This window comes from Rhinichthys klamathensis, unplaced genomic scaffold (genome assembly GCF_029890125.1).
Source record: "Rhinichthys klamathensis goyatoka isolate OS25496 unplaced genomic scaffold, OSU_Roscu_1.1 h1tg000020l_1, whole genome shotgun sequence".
Classification (NCBI taxonomy): Eukaryota; Metazoa; Chordata; class Actinopteri; order Cypriniformes; family Leuciscidae; genus Rhinichthys; species Rhinichthys klamathensis.
Window position 1 is genome coordinate 3385662 of NW_026606571.1, and position 18683 is coordinate 3404344.

At 38.3% G+C, this 18683-nt stretch overlaps 1 protein-coding gene across 1 annotated transcript; it reads left to right on the plus strand.

Moving 5' to 3' along the window:
• The first annotated feature begins 2454 nt into the window (after nt 1–2454).
• On the plus strand, nt 2455–18183 carry sh3bgrl2 (SH3 domain binding glutamate-rich protein like 2). The gene is made up of 4 exons (XM_056239750.1): nt 2455–2691; nt 16299–16484; nt 17648–17719; nt 17930–18183. The coding sequence occupies exons 1-4, from the start codon at nt 2647–2649 to the stop codon at nt 17942–17944; spliced, it is 318 nt and encodes a 105-aa protein (XP_056095725.1). The 5' UTR covers nt 2455–2646; the 3' UTR covers nt 17945–18183.
• The last annotated feature ends 500 nt before the right edge of the window (nt 18184–18683 follow it).

Consider the following 18683-nt stretch of genomic DNA (forward strand, 5'->3'; position numbering starts at 1 on the left):
GGGCATTTGCCCGGTGGGCCGACGTGCTTTGTGGGCCGATACATCTCATACTTAATTTTTTTTTTTTTGTCTGAACGGCCCATTAAACTAGTACATCGGCGGCCCATTGCGTTTAGTTTTGTTTAATTGGCGGCTCTTGGATCTTTGTGCCGGTGTAATGCATTGGACAAAAAAGTCAGCGTAGGTTTTTCTTTTTCTCACAGACCGGCGCGCGATTTTTTTTTTTCACAGGATGGTAGGGGAAGACTCATGAATATTCATTAGGGAACTCATCCCTGATTGGTCTGATGACCTACCCCTAACCCCGCCCCTAAACCTACCCGTCACTGGGGGTCTGATGACTTACCCCTAACCCCGCCCCTAAACCTACCCGTCACTGGGGTTAAGACCAATCAGGGATGAGTTCCCTAATGAATATTCATGAGTCTTCCCCTACCATACTGTGAAAAAAAATATCGCGACCGGCGCAAGATGAAACGCGTAGATCAGCGGCCCATTGGTTATTTTCTTGATTGACACTGGGCTGGTCCAATCACATCTTTAAACTCCTCCCCCTTTGAGCTCTGAGTGAGCGAGCAGTGTCAGTGTGTATCTGTCAAAATAGTCAGAGCGATGGAGAAGAAACGCAAGGAATGTGCAGAGAAATAGCGTGAAAAGAAACTTCAAAGGCCCTTCAAGTGTCTGATGAGGATAGTGAGGAGGATAAGGAGAGAGATGAGTGAGTGCAGAGAACTGTGGTAAGCAGAACTAGGCTACTGTCACAACACTTAGGAGTCTTAGGCTAAGTAGGAACCCACTACCCAGTTACGCATTATTTACACATCTACATATTTGACGATTACGCATTTTATTAGAATTGTAATGAGACAATAATGAGTAATGAGCTTGTAAACCATGTTTTTCTTCAAAATAAAAGCTCGATGCCGTTTCCGTCAAAATAAAAGATCATGTGCTTATCTCTGTATAGAAATTAGTATGAAACTAATTATGAAAGTTGCTTTTATTTTTCAGTGCATTTGTTTTACAACATATGGCTATTACTGCCATGGGATTAATATTATAACTATTATTATGTAGTAGTGTAATGTAGACAGACACTATATCACAGCTAAAAGAGTTTAGAGTTTTTCTTTGTTCAATTTGCACACTGAATATGGGTTGGAGCTCTTTATTTTTAACTCTCAAAGTGCACCAGATTGATGAATTTAACATTAAAAAGCACAAAATTTTCTTACGGGGGAGCATGCCCCCGAACCCCCCTAGAGGGACAGAGGTGCACTCACCACAGATTTCATAAAATCCTGTGGGAAAAACCAGTATTGCTATCCCAGCTTATAGCTTTCTTTAGGATTCATCACTGTGGAGTATAGTTCGACTTAGTAGTTATTTCATCGATTAACTCTTACTCACTCCTAAACACTTATGGCATTAGTGGTTTTAATAGGAGTTGGTATACATATTCAAGGGCGTGCAAAGTTCGGTTGTGTAATATAGTGGGCCAGTCTGAGCCAAAATGCCCGGGCCGATTTTTTGTCCCAGTCCAGCCCTGTATATATATATATATATATATATATATATATATATATATATATATATATATATATATATATAGTATATCATACTAAATATTATTTTAGTTCAAATATGTTTATATTTAAAATATACGTTTTCATATATATATATATATATATATATATATATATATATATTATAACAGGAACAATGTTAAAATATTAAATAAAATGGCAAAAAAACAACAACAGCTTTTGTCCTAGGTACACTTGCACAGTTTTTCAGGTAGCTTTGCAGGTCGGTTTCTTCTTCTGGATTTATTATGTCTCAGTCTTCATGTAATCACAGAAAGACTCGATGATGGTGAGATCAGATCTCAGTTGTGGAGCATACTGGCTATTGTCAGACTCCTTGTGCATAAAAATATCTCATTGGATTATTACAATTAATGGCAAAAGAAATGTTTGGAGATGTAAATTAATATTTCACTGACACACTACAGCAAAAGATATAAATAACTGGCTTAAAATAATTTTTTGTGTGAAAATACTAATGTGCCTATAAGACATTTTGCACGTTAGGCTACTAATATATATATTATATATGTGTGTGTGTGTGTATGTGTGTATAATAGGCCTATATATAAATGTATATAATAAAACTTTGGCACACTGCTGTTGCCTTTCTTCCCACAACACTGGGTTGCAAACACATGGTGGCAACATAGGCTACAACGGGGTTTAGGCCTATTTCCTCATATAATGAAATTACAATATTGACTTGGTAGCAACATCCTAACTATGATGACAATATTTACTATCATGTTCTTGACATGATAATCCCCTACAACGGATTAATGATAACAAGGATAGGCGTCGTTTTTTTTAGGAGATTAAAACTACATTTCCCATGATTCCCTTCTTGAGCTGGAGCTGAGCGCTGCGCTCCCGACGGTGGAGTGAAGTGCACTGATGGAGCGCGAGCGGCTTTATTATAATACACTGGGCGCGCGCACTCACTTTAATTTCATAGGGTGAAGTTGACGTAACCGCAGGTCCAAAGAAGTCTATAGAACGAGAGAACGCAACATTAACCAGCCTTCATTCTTTTTCGAGAGGATCAGTGAGGATTAGGATGGTCATCAGAGTGTATATCGCCTCCTCGTCCGGGTCTGTCGCGGTGAGTAACATGTTTACATCGCGCATTTAAGAGTTGCATGTTGTAAAACTGGCTGCCAAGAATAATGTCAAACAACCGTTCATTTTTATTCTGTGATCTGTGGTGTTTTCTAATCTATTCCATATAATAATTATTGAAATAGATAATGTATGACAGATGTAAGGAAGGATATAGTACAGATTTAAATGAATAACTTTGCTGCTGTGATACATTTATGGCACTCATTAAGGTTTCTGTGTGCACATGAGTTATATGCATATCAACAACAACAAGACGTTAATTTTCAAGTAAGCCCCGCTGACTTTATGAACTTAGCCCATCATGGGAAACTCACCCTCTCTTGCAGGTGACAGCAGAGTACAGTAAAGTCAAATGGCATTACCACGGTAATTATATAAACCACGTACCGTAGTTATTCATGGCCATGGTAACATGGTTCTCTAGAAACATGGTGTTACACTGTGGTACATTTTTGTATTTTATTATTGTCAAGTGCACACCATTAAAGACCTCTTGTCCACGTTATAACTGAAAGCTAGGTGTGCCTGTTTCAAGCCACACAGTGCAGAACATTCTGGATAGACATTACTTACTATGAATCTAAAATGGATTTCATTACATAATCAGTGTCAAGCTCAGTTCCGATCTATATGTTTAGCAACGATTTCTATCAAGTGTTTTTCAATCTATCTAATGGTTATAAGATGTGGTTTATGTTTTATTTGAGATAATCCAAAGCTGTTGTCCACCTCGGCACACTGAAACCAGTCATAAAGCAGAGGTTGGACAAAGTTCATGTTTACACTACAAACCAACCCACTGCCAACTCCAATGCCACAATCACATGGCGTGCAGATCAGCTTGGTTTTAATCGCTCTGTTGTGCAGCCTGCAGGGAAAGCATGAGGAATATCCTGATTCATTTAGCAGTGCAGGGATTATATTTCAGCCTTTTAGCTGGTTGCTCCAGTGACATTGATTTTTAGTTCTTTAAATGAGGAGATCACAGTCTCTGAACAGAGATTGGGAGGAAGGATGTGCAATTTTATTCGTTTTTCCTGTATTTAATGTCATTCATTTGGTGTTTGATGGTTATCAAATGATGTTTGTATAGTGACTCACTGTGTATTTGACAGCTCTGATATGGAGATGAAGCGTGTGTTTTTTGAGGTTCGCAGGCAGATAAGCAAGTACTGTCGGCATCGTAACCTAATAGTGCCAGAATGAGGTAATAGCCTAAATGAGTTATGCACTGATTTCCGCTATCTCCTTATTTCTACAAGACCCGGATTGTTTACCCAAAAAGAGCTATTTTTAAGTCTCCATGTTCTCAGCACACACTCCTCTCATTTAGGCAAACATCTCTTTCATGCTCTGGCTCTTCTGTAGAAGGCAAACAAGATGATCATTAGAAAAGAAAAGTGAAATATGCCAGTTGTACTGATGTGTGTGTGTGTGTGTGTGTGTGTGTGTGTGTTTGTTCACTAAGATTACATGTGTTTGTTATATAACATATGTTTTGTGTCAAAAGGATGTTTGTGTGAAGTGAGTGATGGTTGATGAAACCAATCTGTACCTAAAGAGGCTTTCCGGTCTGTGCAGTGCACTGTTTAAATGACAGCAAATTTGAGAAGTACTTTTTTCACGTTTAGCTACACACACACACACACACCCTGATTCACATTAGCTCTCATAAGCTTTAGTCAGAAGGGGATTATAAAGGTCATACCCCTGACTAACCTTTTCCACTCGTTACACTCATCCACCTCCAACCATTGCACTTTGCATATGCATGCGAAGGACTGAGAGCACTCACTGAGTGAATTTCAGTCAGCTAAGCTTAGTGGTTTGATGGATTCGACAGTGATATAGGCTCAGTAAGTGTGTTTAGAAAGTCTGAGTGGTAAGATTGCATTCAGCTCATTGATAGGGAACAGAATGATACTCTCAACCTCATGGGATTTATCTTTTTCTAAAAGTGCACTTTTTCCCTCAATAAAAAGTTTTGCACTGAAAACATTATATGTACTATTGAAAAATATGTTTGATGATGTACATTCAAATAAGGTTAAGAATCCAGTCATAATAAAAGTTCAACTGAATGGAGCAGGCCACCTCATGATCATATTCCCTGCCAAATCATGCTGTTCATTTAAGCTGCGTTCAAGTCATGTCGTATACCGTGATTTCGAGATGACAACTCATGACGTTCCACTCGGAGCGTCAGGTGGTCAGGTGAGGTCAGGTGGTGCAAATTGTAATTACGAGATTACGAGGATGTGAACGCTAAAAAGTTAAACTTAAAAAAACGTACACATTAAAAATGTTGACTTGGCAACTGAGTGAAATAAACACGTTTAAGATGAAGTACCAAATGACTAAAACTACAACTGAAATAAAGCTAAATATAGCCTACTAAACTAAAATAACACTGATTATTTTTTATCTATATATATAAAAACATCATAAGCAAAAGTGCTGAATTTCCGAATATATCAGAATGACTTTGAATTGGCCGTAGTCAAGAGTCAGCAAGATATTATAAAAAAAGGGCACGATTGTGAGTGATATTGCTTATATACAACAATTCAGTATACTGTAACATAAGTGAATATTAAGTAACATACATTTTAGATGCAATTTTGCCTGTTACTTTGTCTGTTTTTGATCCATCATATAGTTCCAAACAAAACGGTTGAACGAATGATTCAAAGACTTGCTCATAAAGACAGATGACTAGTTTAATTTCTGAACAAATCAGCATTTTTAAACAAATCAGTTGAATTAATAAATGTCTCACTCATAATTTAGTCTGTCACTTGCTGGCCACCAACTGTAACTTGCAGAAAGAGTCAGAAGAGAGGTCTCGATCAGATATGTATACGTAGATTCCACATTCGACCGCTCCAGACACGTCTGCGCGCGCGCCCTCCATCCAGTCAGCGTGTTGTCAAGAATCAATGATGCCACAACATCGCGCAGATTCTGGATGTGAAACCGCCAAGATTTTTCCTTTCACAGGTGAGAATGTGTTGGTTTGTGTTTATGTATTCACTCAATATTACAGGTTTTTACTATGGTACTTTTAATATTTTTCCTTTTACTATGGGAACTTTTTAATGTTGTATTACCTGACGCCTTCGTCTTGTTGTGTTAGTTCAGCAAATTGCAGATATAGATATTCATGCATGCGTCTAATTACGGTTTCAGACGCCTAGTCAACTTGCTCTCAAATGTTCACGGGCCGTCTTTGATCAGTCCAATATGGTAGACAGATTACATAGAGTGCCATAGAAGTAGCCATAGTGGCGCTAATTAGTCATCTATGTATATATTTCTATATATAGACAGCATTTACAAAACACACAATTCCTGATTATTTATTAACAGGTTGTGGCAGAAAGAGAAGTGGAGTTCTTAAAATAAATCATATGGACAGCGAATGTCTATGTCTTCAGTCTTTTGTTTTGTTAATTAATCAATAGCTGCATTGTGTGACTGTGCTGGGTTGACACAAGGCTAGAGCTGCTATTGTCTCTGTTTATCAGGGCTGGAGTTTTATAGAGTTTTAAAAAAAAGAAGAAAAGCAGACAGGGCTTAATAGAGAGCTGCTCTAACTTTTCTTTCTTTTTCTTTATGTGTATGTGTGAGAGATATTTGATTCGCTTATCAATGCATCACTGAGTATGAATCTTAATGCACTTGTGCTTTCTATGTGCAGAGGTGTGTGTTTAGCGACAAAATTAATCTAAACAGCTCTGCATGCAGTGCCCAGCAACACGGCCTGCAAAGTCAGCAGAGAAAGAGAGAGAGAGACAAAGATAGGGAAGGCAAGGCGAGGTAAGGCAGGGGACTTTTTGTACTCCATCTGTCCTCCTCCACAATGAGGACACATCCAAAAACTCTCTCTCTGGACGATACTGCCAAACTATGGTGTGCATGTGTGTGTTTTTGTAAGTCACTCCCTCTCATACAGCTGTTGAAACTAGGCCTCTCATAGTTAGGTGCTCAGGTTGAAAATGTGTCAGTCCTGGAGCCTGGTGAGCAATGAATATTGGTAACCGAAAAAAGATAACTAGTTTCATTCAAGTCAAAAATATTATTTAATTATCTAGTAAAAAAAAGTGTTTACAGGTTAGGGATAATGTATACATCAGCTAAAGGATTACATATAGCTAATCCATTATCTTAAAGGAAGGGTAGGCAATTTCGGACAGGCTAAAATTATAGCAAGCTAGCTTTGAAATAACACTGTACACGTCTGGCTCCCTGAAAATGGAAGCAAGATGGCGCTGGGTGAGTAGCGGCGTGCAGTAGTGGTCTGTTTGTTTTGTTTTAAATGTTGCTTTTCTTTTAATGTCGTTAGTAATCGTCAAGCCGAAACACAACTATCTGGTTAAGCTTTACTTCTGCTGCCTTGTTCGTTGCTCTAAAAGACTGAAATGGAATTACTGCTTCTTATTGTCACGGGGACTGTGTTTGCTGTGGTGCAGTGTCTGTTTGATCCTTGCCATCCGCACATGGGCAGGATTCAGTACCCACGAGGGTTTCTACTGAGCCTAAAAGACCAACAGCAGCTACCAACACACTTGGACTTATTTAAAGAAGACGGCTTCATTAAAGACATCTTCCGCCACAATGACAATTGTACTACACGGGACAGAAAATGCAAAGTGCGGAAACGGGGAAGAAGGGGAGGCAGAGGCTTAAGCGCCTTGGGACTTAACTGTATACCCCTCCCCTCCATACTACTTTGTAATGCCCAGTCTATCAGGAACAAGATCGAAGAGATCCAAGCTAACGTCAGGCACTTGGAGAAATACAGAGACGCTTGCATCATGACCTTCACCGAGACCTGGCTTACTTCTGCGGATTTAGAGACTGAGTTGACTCTCAGTGGCTATGGTGCGCCGATCAGGCTTCACAGAGACGCTGACGTCACAGGGAAATCCCAAGGGGGTGGTGTCTGCCTATATGTCAACCAACGGTGGTGTAAAAACGTCACTGTCAGAGAGTCTGTGTGTACCGAGGACACTGAGTTGCTGTCAGTGTCTGTGCGCTCCTTCTATCTGCCCCGCGAATTTCCTCAAATATTTGTCACTGTTGTGTATATACACCCCAAAGCTAACGAAAAAAAGGCCGCAGTGGCAATTATTCACAAAGTGACACATAAGCTTCAGTCCCTCTCTCCGGATGCCCCTTGTTTTATTCTTGGTGATTTTAATCATTGTAATCTCAAATCAATGAGCAACTTTTATCAGTATATCTCATGCCCTACCAGACTGAACAAAACTATCGACCTATGTTGTGGTTCAGTTAAAGGGTTAGTTCACCCAAAAATGAAAATTCTGTCTGTAATTACTCACCCTCATGTTGTTCCAACCCCGTAAGACCTTCGTTCATCTTCGGAACACGAATTAAGATATTTTTGATGAAATCTGAGAGCTGGATCACTCCTCCATAGGCTTCTTCAGGGATTGAACTTAACTGAACCACAACATAGGTCGATAGCCTCGAAAAATTATTAAAAGTGCCCTAGAATGTTTTTTTTTATTATTTTATAATGTTTCCTGGGTTACCCTTATAATGTTAGTATGTTTTTTAGATAAAAAATAATCATAATTTAGAAATAAATGGCATTTTTCCTAGCCTGCTTTTAGCCTCTGATTTGAACACTCTGTTTGAAGGGGCGTGTCTGCTGTGGGATCCAGTGTAACCGCGGCCACTGCTGTGATTGGCTGTGGGATTCAGTGTAACCGCGGCCACTGCTGTGATTGGCTGACATGCTTGCATATGAAATAGCAACGCATTACATGTGAAACTCTCTCCCGAATACTTTTACTACTGCTATTATACGTTTTTACTATAACAGCTATCGAGATTAACGAATCGTGAGATGTTTTTAAAGTATTTAGATCTATTCCCATCACATAAAATGTTGCCGTGATGAGCATTGAGCAGATGACAGTGTGTTGATCGCGAGAATAAAGATCTTATCATTGCAAAGCAGTTTCTGCACTCTCTCTGCTTTCACCAATGCAAACACAATGATGTAAATACAGTAAGAGCTTCGTTGTGCAGTAACGTGCGTCATTGATTTCATAACGAGTTTGGCAAGTGTCCAGATAAACTCGCGCTGTGTGGAAAGATTGTTCTTTGATCGCTTTCTGTATATAATTTGTTCACAAATTAAATACGATTATTTTCATCCTACTAAAAGAAACGATGTGAAGCTGATATTTTAGTCACTGGCTTGACTTACTGATGCATAAACAGTATTGAACGATTTTGAGAGAAAGATTACCTGTCTGAACTTGAACAATTACACAGAAAGTGTTGCTTGGTAGCTCGATCCGAGGCCAGCTCTGTATTGGCCCAAGTTGAGGAAACAGGCGGTGAAATGTTTGGAAATTTCCAGAGAAAATAAAATTAACCCATTGTTTCTTCAGAGGCCCAGATGAAGGAACTAAAAAATACTTTTGTGTTCATGTGTACATCCACACTGAGCAACTGCCATGTTTCGGCTGCGCAGTTCCGCCTGGCATTGAGGGCTGGCATTATGCAAATATTTGGAGGCGTACATATTAATGATCCCGACTATTGCGTCACAGTCGGTATTGTGTGGAGAACCGACCGTTTTTCAGGGGTGTTTTTCATAAACGTGAATTAAATGAGAACGCGAAAACAGTCCAGTTTGAGATTCACTCTATGTCATGTCCATGCACTGAACTCTTGTTATTTGACTATACCAAGGTAAATTCAATTTTGAATTATAGGTCACCTTTAAAGACATTGTTAAAATAGTCCAAGTGACTACAGTGGCTCAATCTTAGGCCATGTTTACACGGAAACGATCTGAAGACAAAACGCAAAAGTGGCGTTTCGTTTTCACTTTTTATTCTGCGTTTAGACGAGCGTTATGGGGGGGGAATCTGCGTGCATATGGAGACGCAAAAGTGTTAGAAATGCGATGTAGTATGCACTCCAGGCGGCTAGGTGGCAATGTGAAGCACTGCCACACAACAACAACAAGTCCGTGCGCCTGCGTACAACCTTCCTTCTACTTCTCTCCCTAGTAGCGCGAAATTGAAAAGACTCTTGGACGTTTATCAGAGCTGCTAGGGCAACTTGAAGGTCCGACGTATGGAAAAAATCCGACATGTTGGTTGTTATTTTCCTGTACTGGCGCATGCCTGTGACGTAAATGCGTACGCGACGAGAGCCGCCATGAGCAGATTTGCGTTTTTACCCGTTTAGACGGAAACGCGACGGTGGAGCGTTTTTAAGATTTCCACTTTGGAGGGTGGTTTCACTTTTTTGCGTTTTTAAGCCCCAAAAACGCCGTCGCCGTGTAAACGAAAGGCACATCCGATAAAATATTATTACGTTTTCACCCGGAATCGTTTTCGTGTAAACAGGGCCTTAAGTTTATCAAGCGACGAGAATATTTTTTTGTGCGCAAAAACAAACAAAAATTTCAACTATTCATGTCCATCTCCTTGGGCCTCGAGTCAGTTCACTAGTGTAATAGCGTAAGCTTCTGTTGTTGTACGTCACACGCATCACGCACATGACCAGCGTCGGCCAATAGTGAGCCTACGTGTGACGTAGCTCTACGGAATCACACTACGGTAACTGACTAGAGGCCCAAAGAGAAGGACATGAATAGTTGAAATAAAGTCATTATTTTTGTTTGTTTTTGCGCACAAAAAGTATTCTCGTCGCTTGATAAATTTAAGATTGAGCCACTGTAGTCACTTGGACTATTTTAACAATGTCTTTAATAACTTTTCGAGGCCGACAAGTTCAATCCCTGAAGAAGCCTATGGACTAGAATGGAGGAGTGATCCAGCTGTCAGATTTCATCAAAAATATCTTAATTCGTGTTCCGAAGATGAACGAAGGTCTTACGGGGTTGGAACAACATGAGGGTGAGTAAATACTGACAGAATTTTCATTTTTGGGTGAACTAACCCTTTAAAGGTGCATATAAATCCGTAGCTCTGACCACAACACTATCTCTCTCATTCCAACCTACAAGCCACTCCTCAAAAGGGGTAAAGTGACTACAAGAGAAGTGGAGATGTGGACTGAAAATGCTGTTGAGGAACTCAGATGAGTTTTAATTGAAACATAGAGCTTGCAAGTGCTCTAAATGATTTTTATTTACGTTTTAATGACGAACATGATTTTACAAATTTACGCAGAGGGATCTGTTTGATGTTTTGAGTGATTGTGCAGCCCCCTCTCTACCTACAATCAGTGCCCATTCTGTTAGATCTATGTTTTACAAATGTAATATAGAAGGAGACCTGGCCCAGATAGGATAACGGGTAAATGTCTAAAAATCAATTATGTGATATTTTTACTGATCTTTTTAACATGTCACTTTCCCAGCATAAGGTCCCAACACTGTGGAAGGAATCTGTAGTTGTACCTGTGGCCAAGAACAGATACCCAAAAGAGCTTAATGACCTTAGGCCTGTAGCCCTAACATCAATAGTGATGAAGACCTTTGAGCGATTAGTCAAGCAAATCCTGTCTGTAAAGCTTCATGGCATGCTTGACCCAATGCAATTTGCATATCAGGTTAATAGAGGAGTAGACGATGCTACTACTACCTTACTTAATCTTCTGTATAAGCATCTTGAGGGGAAAAAAACCCATGCAAGGCTTTTATTTGTTGATTTTTCATCAGCATTTAACACAATCCAAACACACCTTTTAGTTAGGAAACTTGTGTCCTCTTTTAACCTTGATCCAGGTATAGTAAAATGGGTACTGGATTTTTTAACATTTAGGCCCCAGTCAGTCAGCGTTAATGGCGTTCTATCTCAGAAGCGATTGTCATCTACAGGCTCACCCCAGGGGTGTGTCTTGTCCCCACTATTGTATCTCCTATATACAAATGACTGCAGGAGTCACCACAATAACAGGTTTCTTCTGAAGTTCGCGGACAATACAGTACTAGTCAGTCTGCTCCAGGATGGAGAGGTTGACCATGGGCCTGTTTTGAACGACTTTGTTGATTGGTGTGACCACCACTTCTTAAAGTTAAATGTCCTTAAAACCAAAAACATGGTCATAGACTTCAGAAAAACTCTCCACTCTACCTCTTCAACAACAATCAAGGGCTCACTTATTGAGGCAGTGGAGAGTTACAAATACCTAGGAACAGTCATTGACAAAAACTTGAACTTTGACCTTAACACTTCTGCTGTCTACAAGAAGGGTCTTCAGAGGCTTCATTTTCTGCGTAGACTGAATACTTTTTATGTGGACAAAACTTTGATGACTCTATTTTATAAATCTTATAATCTTTCTCTTGTAAATCTTACGGTGCAAAGCAAAAATAAACTGTCTAACATTGTTAAGGTAGCCAGCAAAATAATTGGAACCAAACAACTTTCCTTGGCAGACATCTATAAAAGACAAGTTAAATGTAAGGCTCAGAGTATCATATCTAGCCCTCACCACCCTCTGTTGAAGTAATTTGTTCTTCTCCCCTCTGGGAGAAGATACAGATTGCCCAAAATAAAAACTAACAGATACAAATTTTCCTTTGCACCCACGGCAATTAATGCCCTAAATTTTTACTGAGCTTGAGCTGCTGCTCAAAACGATAGATTGTTGAGGCTACCATTTCAACTATTGAGTACTTTTAGACGAACAAAAAAAGGTTGTATATAACGGCTGTTCTTATCTTTGTTTATGTCTCATGTATGTTTGTTTTTTAACCCTATTGCAAATCAAATTTCCCTGGGTGGGACAATAAAGACTGAACTGAACTAAACTTGAAAGCATTAGATTCCTCCCTCCCTTCAGAGTGTCTCCAAAGCCACTCCTCCTTCAAAACACATGACTGCACAAAGCAGAGTCTGCAAAGCGTCATGAGAGATGGCGTTAAACTACCTCATGTCTCAAATCACATAACATTGCAATAATAATGAATGTAAACAACTTACAGAAATCTTACTTGTATACCACATGACTGTGGCAGATTAATTTCAGTGTTGATAGTATTGACATAGAAATGCATAAATCCATAAATTAGATCCGGTAGAATGATACGGGTTGCCATCTTGTAATTACAGTTATGACATGGACTGAAGGCAGCATAAGCTCGTTGTTTTGGTTCAGAAGGAACTGTAAAAGGCGGCTGCTGTTTGTTAATGGCACCCGGTGACTGTAGCTGTGTCCAAAAACACTGCCTATATATACCCTTAAATAGGGCACTATTTTAGGGGACAACCATCTTTAGTGGTGTTCATAACCATAGTGGACTTTATCGAGTGCACTCATTCACCCATAATGCACCCTGCAATAATGAGTGTACAACCGATGTACACTCAATGACTAGATAATACCCACAATGCACTTTGAGGGCCGCACTGAATGAATTCCCGTGTCTGACCAGAAGATATAGCGCCCGCAGCTGAATCATCCATCTATTTTCTAATCCTCTGGTCCAATGTGGGTACAGCGTAATATCATACACGTATAAATTCCTTTTTTATTTGATTATTACATTGTTTAATTAAGGGTTGTACATAGTTTCCATGGCTGTGTCTGAAATCTCCACTCAAACCACTACTCCCTAACCCCTATGTAGGGGGTAGGGAGTAGAGCACTATATAGTGAGCTCACCAGTATAATAGAAACACCACTTTCGGACACTACTCGATCGTCTCTCGGTGCCGTTGATTACGTCATTACTGTCGCACTATTTAAACGCGCCATCATCTGGTGGCTGGTGCCGAGCCAGCTCTGGGCTAAATAGATTTTTTTTTTATAAATACATTACATTATATTGAGCTTATTTCTCCAAAATTGTAAAATTAAAAGTAATTTCTGGCCGTTTCTGTTATAATGCGTTACTCCACACATGATTATAACTTATAAACATAAATAAAATTAATACACATATTTCATATATTTTCATTTTCGCGCCACACCGTTTTCTCTTGCCTGTCGACATTAGGGGGGAAAAAACAGATCTATGTTATCAAATATCTTGCTCATAATACTCTTAATAAAACAGCTTTTAGACTCTGTGGAGATGCCACTCAATATTTATCTTTTTTTTGTTTGTTTGTTCTCGTGATTCAGAAGATTTTGCGGATTAGCAAAAGAAACAGGATTTCTAGACACAGAAAACGACGTGCTGTTCTTGCTACGCTAGCGAGACGTCGTCAGAGAATGTCTGACGTCGTCAAATTGTAAGTTAAAGATGAAGATGATGCTGATCTTTTACAATCAGCGCAATGCATGATGGTATGTAGGGCTTGGGTTAGTGACCATCGGTTGTACACTACTTTTCAAAATGCATTCTGGGATGCATTGAGTGGACTATATAGGGTATAATAATCATCACTGACTGACAGCACTACAAAATGGCGAGCTCACTATATAGTCCACTATATAGTGAGTAGTGGGAGATTTCGGACACAGCCCATGACAGAGTTCCAGATAAAAGTTTTCTTTACTACTGGAGCTGCCAGTTTGCTAAGTTTCAAATAATTATTAAACAGCAAGCACAAACTATATGCAAAAGCAGCATAGGGGACTATTTCGAACACAGCTTGTGTGTCTACAACTCTGCCTTACAGAACACGCTGATGACATGTGATGTGCGGAGATACATCCATGTGTTGGCAGACAGGTAGGACATCGTATCATTGTATTCGGACGGAATGCAATGATTGGACAAAAATGTTTTGGCCCTGAGACTTGCACAGAAGATGTACATACTTCTGTTGTTGATTGCTATCAGGATGTGAAGGAAGAAGCAAGGGTTGTAGACAGACAGATGAAGAAGATCAGGATAAGTTCAAATGCAAAGTTTAATAAACATCCACCGGGCAGATACAGACAAGTGCTAACACAAATGAGACCGGACAAACAGAGATGGTGAGGAATTAATACACATGGTGATAACCTAAATGAGGAACAGCTGTGATGATTAGTGTCCAATGGAACTGATGATTGGCAGGGAAACTCAAACAAAGGAACACATGTGATGAATGAAAACAAACTAAAAGTCCATGAAAACTGAAACGTCCTAAACACAACTGACATATCATGACAATAACAAAAAGTGTTAATAAAAAATTGCATACCCTACCTTTGTGTGTGTGTTTAAATATTTAGGGGTGTACACACATTTTTATGTTAAAGAGATAGTTTAAGCTATAAATAGACATTCGGTCATCAGTATGTTTTTTTTTTACTTAATATACTTTTAATAATACTTTTCAGTTTTATAGCTTTTTAAATGTTAAACTGATGCATCAATTCAAGTCTACTGTGTTCTTATAATGAAGGATTTTTTAAAAAGTAATGTTATTCTTTTGGAAGTTTTTTCATCTCTGTGTGCCTATTCTTAATGCACTCATTAACTATGAGTGCTAGGAATTTTTTAAAAAGACATGTTTATACTTTGGAAAGTCTACTTTTCTTGGCATTGTTGCACTGGAATGAATATTGATTTTTTAAACATACAAAGGCAGTCAGTGAGTGCAGATGGTGACAGACAGGCAAGTAAGATAAGGACAAAATATTTATTTAATGAACCTCCTAACCTAACAGGATTCCAGACAAAGAACATATATATATATATATATATATATATATATATATATATATATATATATATATATATATATATCTGTTCTTTGTCTGGAATCCTGTTAGGTTCTGAATCCTTCCCCATTAACATTAAATAAATATTTTGTCCTTATCTTACTTGTCTGTCTGTCACCATCTGCACTCACTGACTGCCTTTGTATGTTTAAAAAATCAATATTCATTCCAGTGCAACAATGCCAAGAAAAGTAGACTTTCCAAAGTATAAACATGTCTTTTTATATATATAAATGAAATCACACAAATGGACACTCACAACAAGCACAATGACACACACACACAAAGTCTTTCATTGTTTTCTGTGTTAAATTTGATTTGCTTTAAATGTTTTATGGAAAATATTTTCAAGGTGTGTACATTTCAGTGGTATGTTTTCCATTTACTTTCAAATGAATCCCTCTTTGTCGATCAATACTCTCAGCCTACATCTGGGTAATGTCCATCTGTGTGTTTTTAGAATAGACAAATGAGCACGTATGCACACGAAAATGTATAACTATACTGTAAGTGCAAATCCTGTTATATTAAAAATGTTTCAAGGCTGACAAGTACAAGGATGATCAGTCCAAAAATGGTCATTAATGGACCAATTTATCGGTGATAAATATAAAAATGCTAAATGGCTAATATTAAAATGAATACATTAAAGAAATAATATCACATTTTAATTTTACTTTATTAAAATGTATTTTGCATGACACACAACCAGAGTTAAATGTGTCAAATAATGTGATAAGTTAAGTATCTGCAGTATAGTAACTCTTGCAGAGTTTCCTTAAGATTACACCACTTCCCAATTTTGAATAAATAATGACTCAAATATTCATGCAAATGCACAAATACTCACACATGCTCATACTCAAGTTCTAATTTGTGAGTAGCCCTAATTATCTTAATGACAGATCATTTGAGAACTACCACAGATCATCATTGACCGAAGAACTTCACTGTGTGATTCCACAGGTGAAAAAACACCAGCAAGCCATCGTGGGATTTTTGGAGGCCAACCGGATCAGCTTTGAGGAGGTTGACATCACTATGCTGGAGGATCAGAGGTTCTGGATGTACCGGAACATTCCTGAGGAGAAACGACCTGAAAAGGGCAATCCTCTCCCCCCTCAGATCTTCAATGGAGACGACTACTGTGGCGTGAGTCCGCCTCACATGTGCCATTCTTTTAACTAAAAAAAATAATAAGCTTGATATGTCAAACATTGGATAGGTGATGTAACCTCTCCCCTTAAAACATCATCAACTTGCTCAAAGATTAACCAATGATCTTCTATCAGAAGCTAATTTATTGTTGGATAGATACTCGTACACTGGTTATATCTTCATCAATATACTACAGACCTTAATTCATATGGTATTAATTGGCTTAGTAAAATGTCTCAGGGATTTGGAGGGGTCTGCTGAAGTAATACTCTTCTTTCTCTCAAATAGTTAAATCAATGATAAGCTGTCTGGCCAATGAGAACATTGGGTTGGTTTGAGAGGATGTTTATTAAAAATCAATACATGTAAACAAAAATCCATGGTGTAAAGTAAACTGTGCAGCACTGCTCTCTTTTTTCAACCAGTTACATTCTAGTGTAGTATTTATTGTGTTTTCTCTAGCCAATCACATTAAAGCATGAGATGTCTTATATAAGGTAGTGAAAAAATGCCTAATTCTTACAAAGTTTTTAAAAAAAGGACAGACTTTGCAGGCAAAACACACTTTAATATTCACATTCACATACTCTATTTATTAATTAGATTTGTAGTGTAATATGTCACCGTGACTCTCTTGCCATACATGGCTGAAGTATCAGAAAGACGTTTATGAGTTTGAATCTTAAATTAGAAATGATTCATCAGTCAATGCTTGAGTTAAGGTAAGGTTTGTATATTTTGTGAATGACTCATGGCAGTAATGGCTTGATTCTGCTGAGTGCCCAAATGATCTAATCTCACAATAATCCTGATTACTCTCAGACCCCGCCCCTAGCACCTCTTTTAGCCAATCAGAACAGTAGATCCACTTCCTTCACAACATGTCACAGCGATTAACTGTTTGACATAAATAGAGGGCAAGACACATTTGTAAAATAGGTTTTACATTTAGAGCTATTGTTATTTATTTTAAAAGGAATGTATTAAGAAAATGTTTCACGTTAATGGATGTTTAATGCCATAGTTTATATCATCTGAATCAGTAGGTTTAGTTTGATGTTTTTGCAGATATCCAATTTTAAAGACAAATAGTGCAATAAACACAGTTGCTGTTGCTATAAACTCTACTCAGTCATTATCTTTCGATTATTTTTCAGGATTACGAAGATTTCTTCCAGTCTAAAGAGACGAACACAGTGTTCTCATTCCTCCGTGTGCCCTCTGTAAAGGTACAAACACACTCCCACCTGTCTTTAAATCAATTCACTGTCCAGTAAAAAAAAATTGAAACATTCTTAAAACAAAATAGATATTTTTACAGGACAGCCAGACAACATACTGATGATTAGGATGATTTTTTTGTATGTCATACAGTTCATGAGTTTACTGGCTATACTCAATTATTAACATCTAATTGAATTAAATTCTGTTCTCTGCAGGACTCTGAATCCTGAACCATGTCATTGACATTTCCATAGACTGAAACACTGTGGTTTTGCCTCTTTCTCCTGTGATGTAACTCTTGTAAGCCCTCACTGCCAGCAATGCATTCTGCCAAAACACTTGCTGCCCTCCGGCCCAGCTATTCCTAAGAAACTTCTGTCTGTTCAAACACATACACAGGGTGGTTACAAATGTTTTCTATGGCCTAATTAATTATTTATATGTTATGTTTGGTTTTGTTTGTTGTACGTGTTGCATGAAAAGCCTATTCTTCTTTTTTAAATTGGATATAAGGATAGAAGTGAACTTGTTTGTGTGTCTGTGTGTGTGTAATCAACACAAAAAGAATCACAAGTATGCAAGGTTGCATGTACAAGTCTCTTGTAAATCGTTCTTTGTTAAGGAGCTCAGACAGATGGCCAAAAGGAAATGTAGGGATACAGCAAAAGAATCCGGAAAAATGTTTTCTTTTCCATAGGCTTTGATCTGTTTGTAAAAAGAAGTTCAGACCAGAAGCCAAAACAGGAAATAGAATCCTGACCTGCATTAAGATCTCAGTGTAACAGTACTGATCTGAGCTCAGTGTTTCCATGCCCCGCAATGGCTTTTCAGGGCTTCTCTGAGTAAAACTGGTCCTGAATCAGTATTTGAACACTTTATGATTTATTATCAGAATTTCAGATCTCATTCCTACAGCCTTTTGTTCCTTCTGGTGGAAAAAAAAGAACTCATGTCTTGTTTGAGGTTATC

Excerpts from the sequence above, each read along its gene's own strand:
- sh3bgrl2 (XM_056239750.1), top strand. The coding sequence starts at position 2,647 with ATGGTCATCAGAGTGTATATCGCCTCCTCGTCCGGGTCTGTCGCG. Across the intron at positions 2,692-16,298 it reads CCTCGTCCGGGTCTGTCGCG|GTGAAAAAACACCAGCAAGC; the intron begins GTGAGTAACATG and ends GTGATTCCACAG. Across the intron at positions 16,485-17,647 it reads ATGGAGACGACTACTGTGGC|GATTACGAAGATTTCTTCCA; the intron begins GTGAGTCCGCCT and ends ATTATTTTTCAG.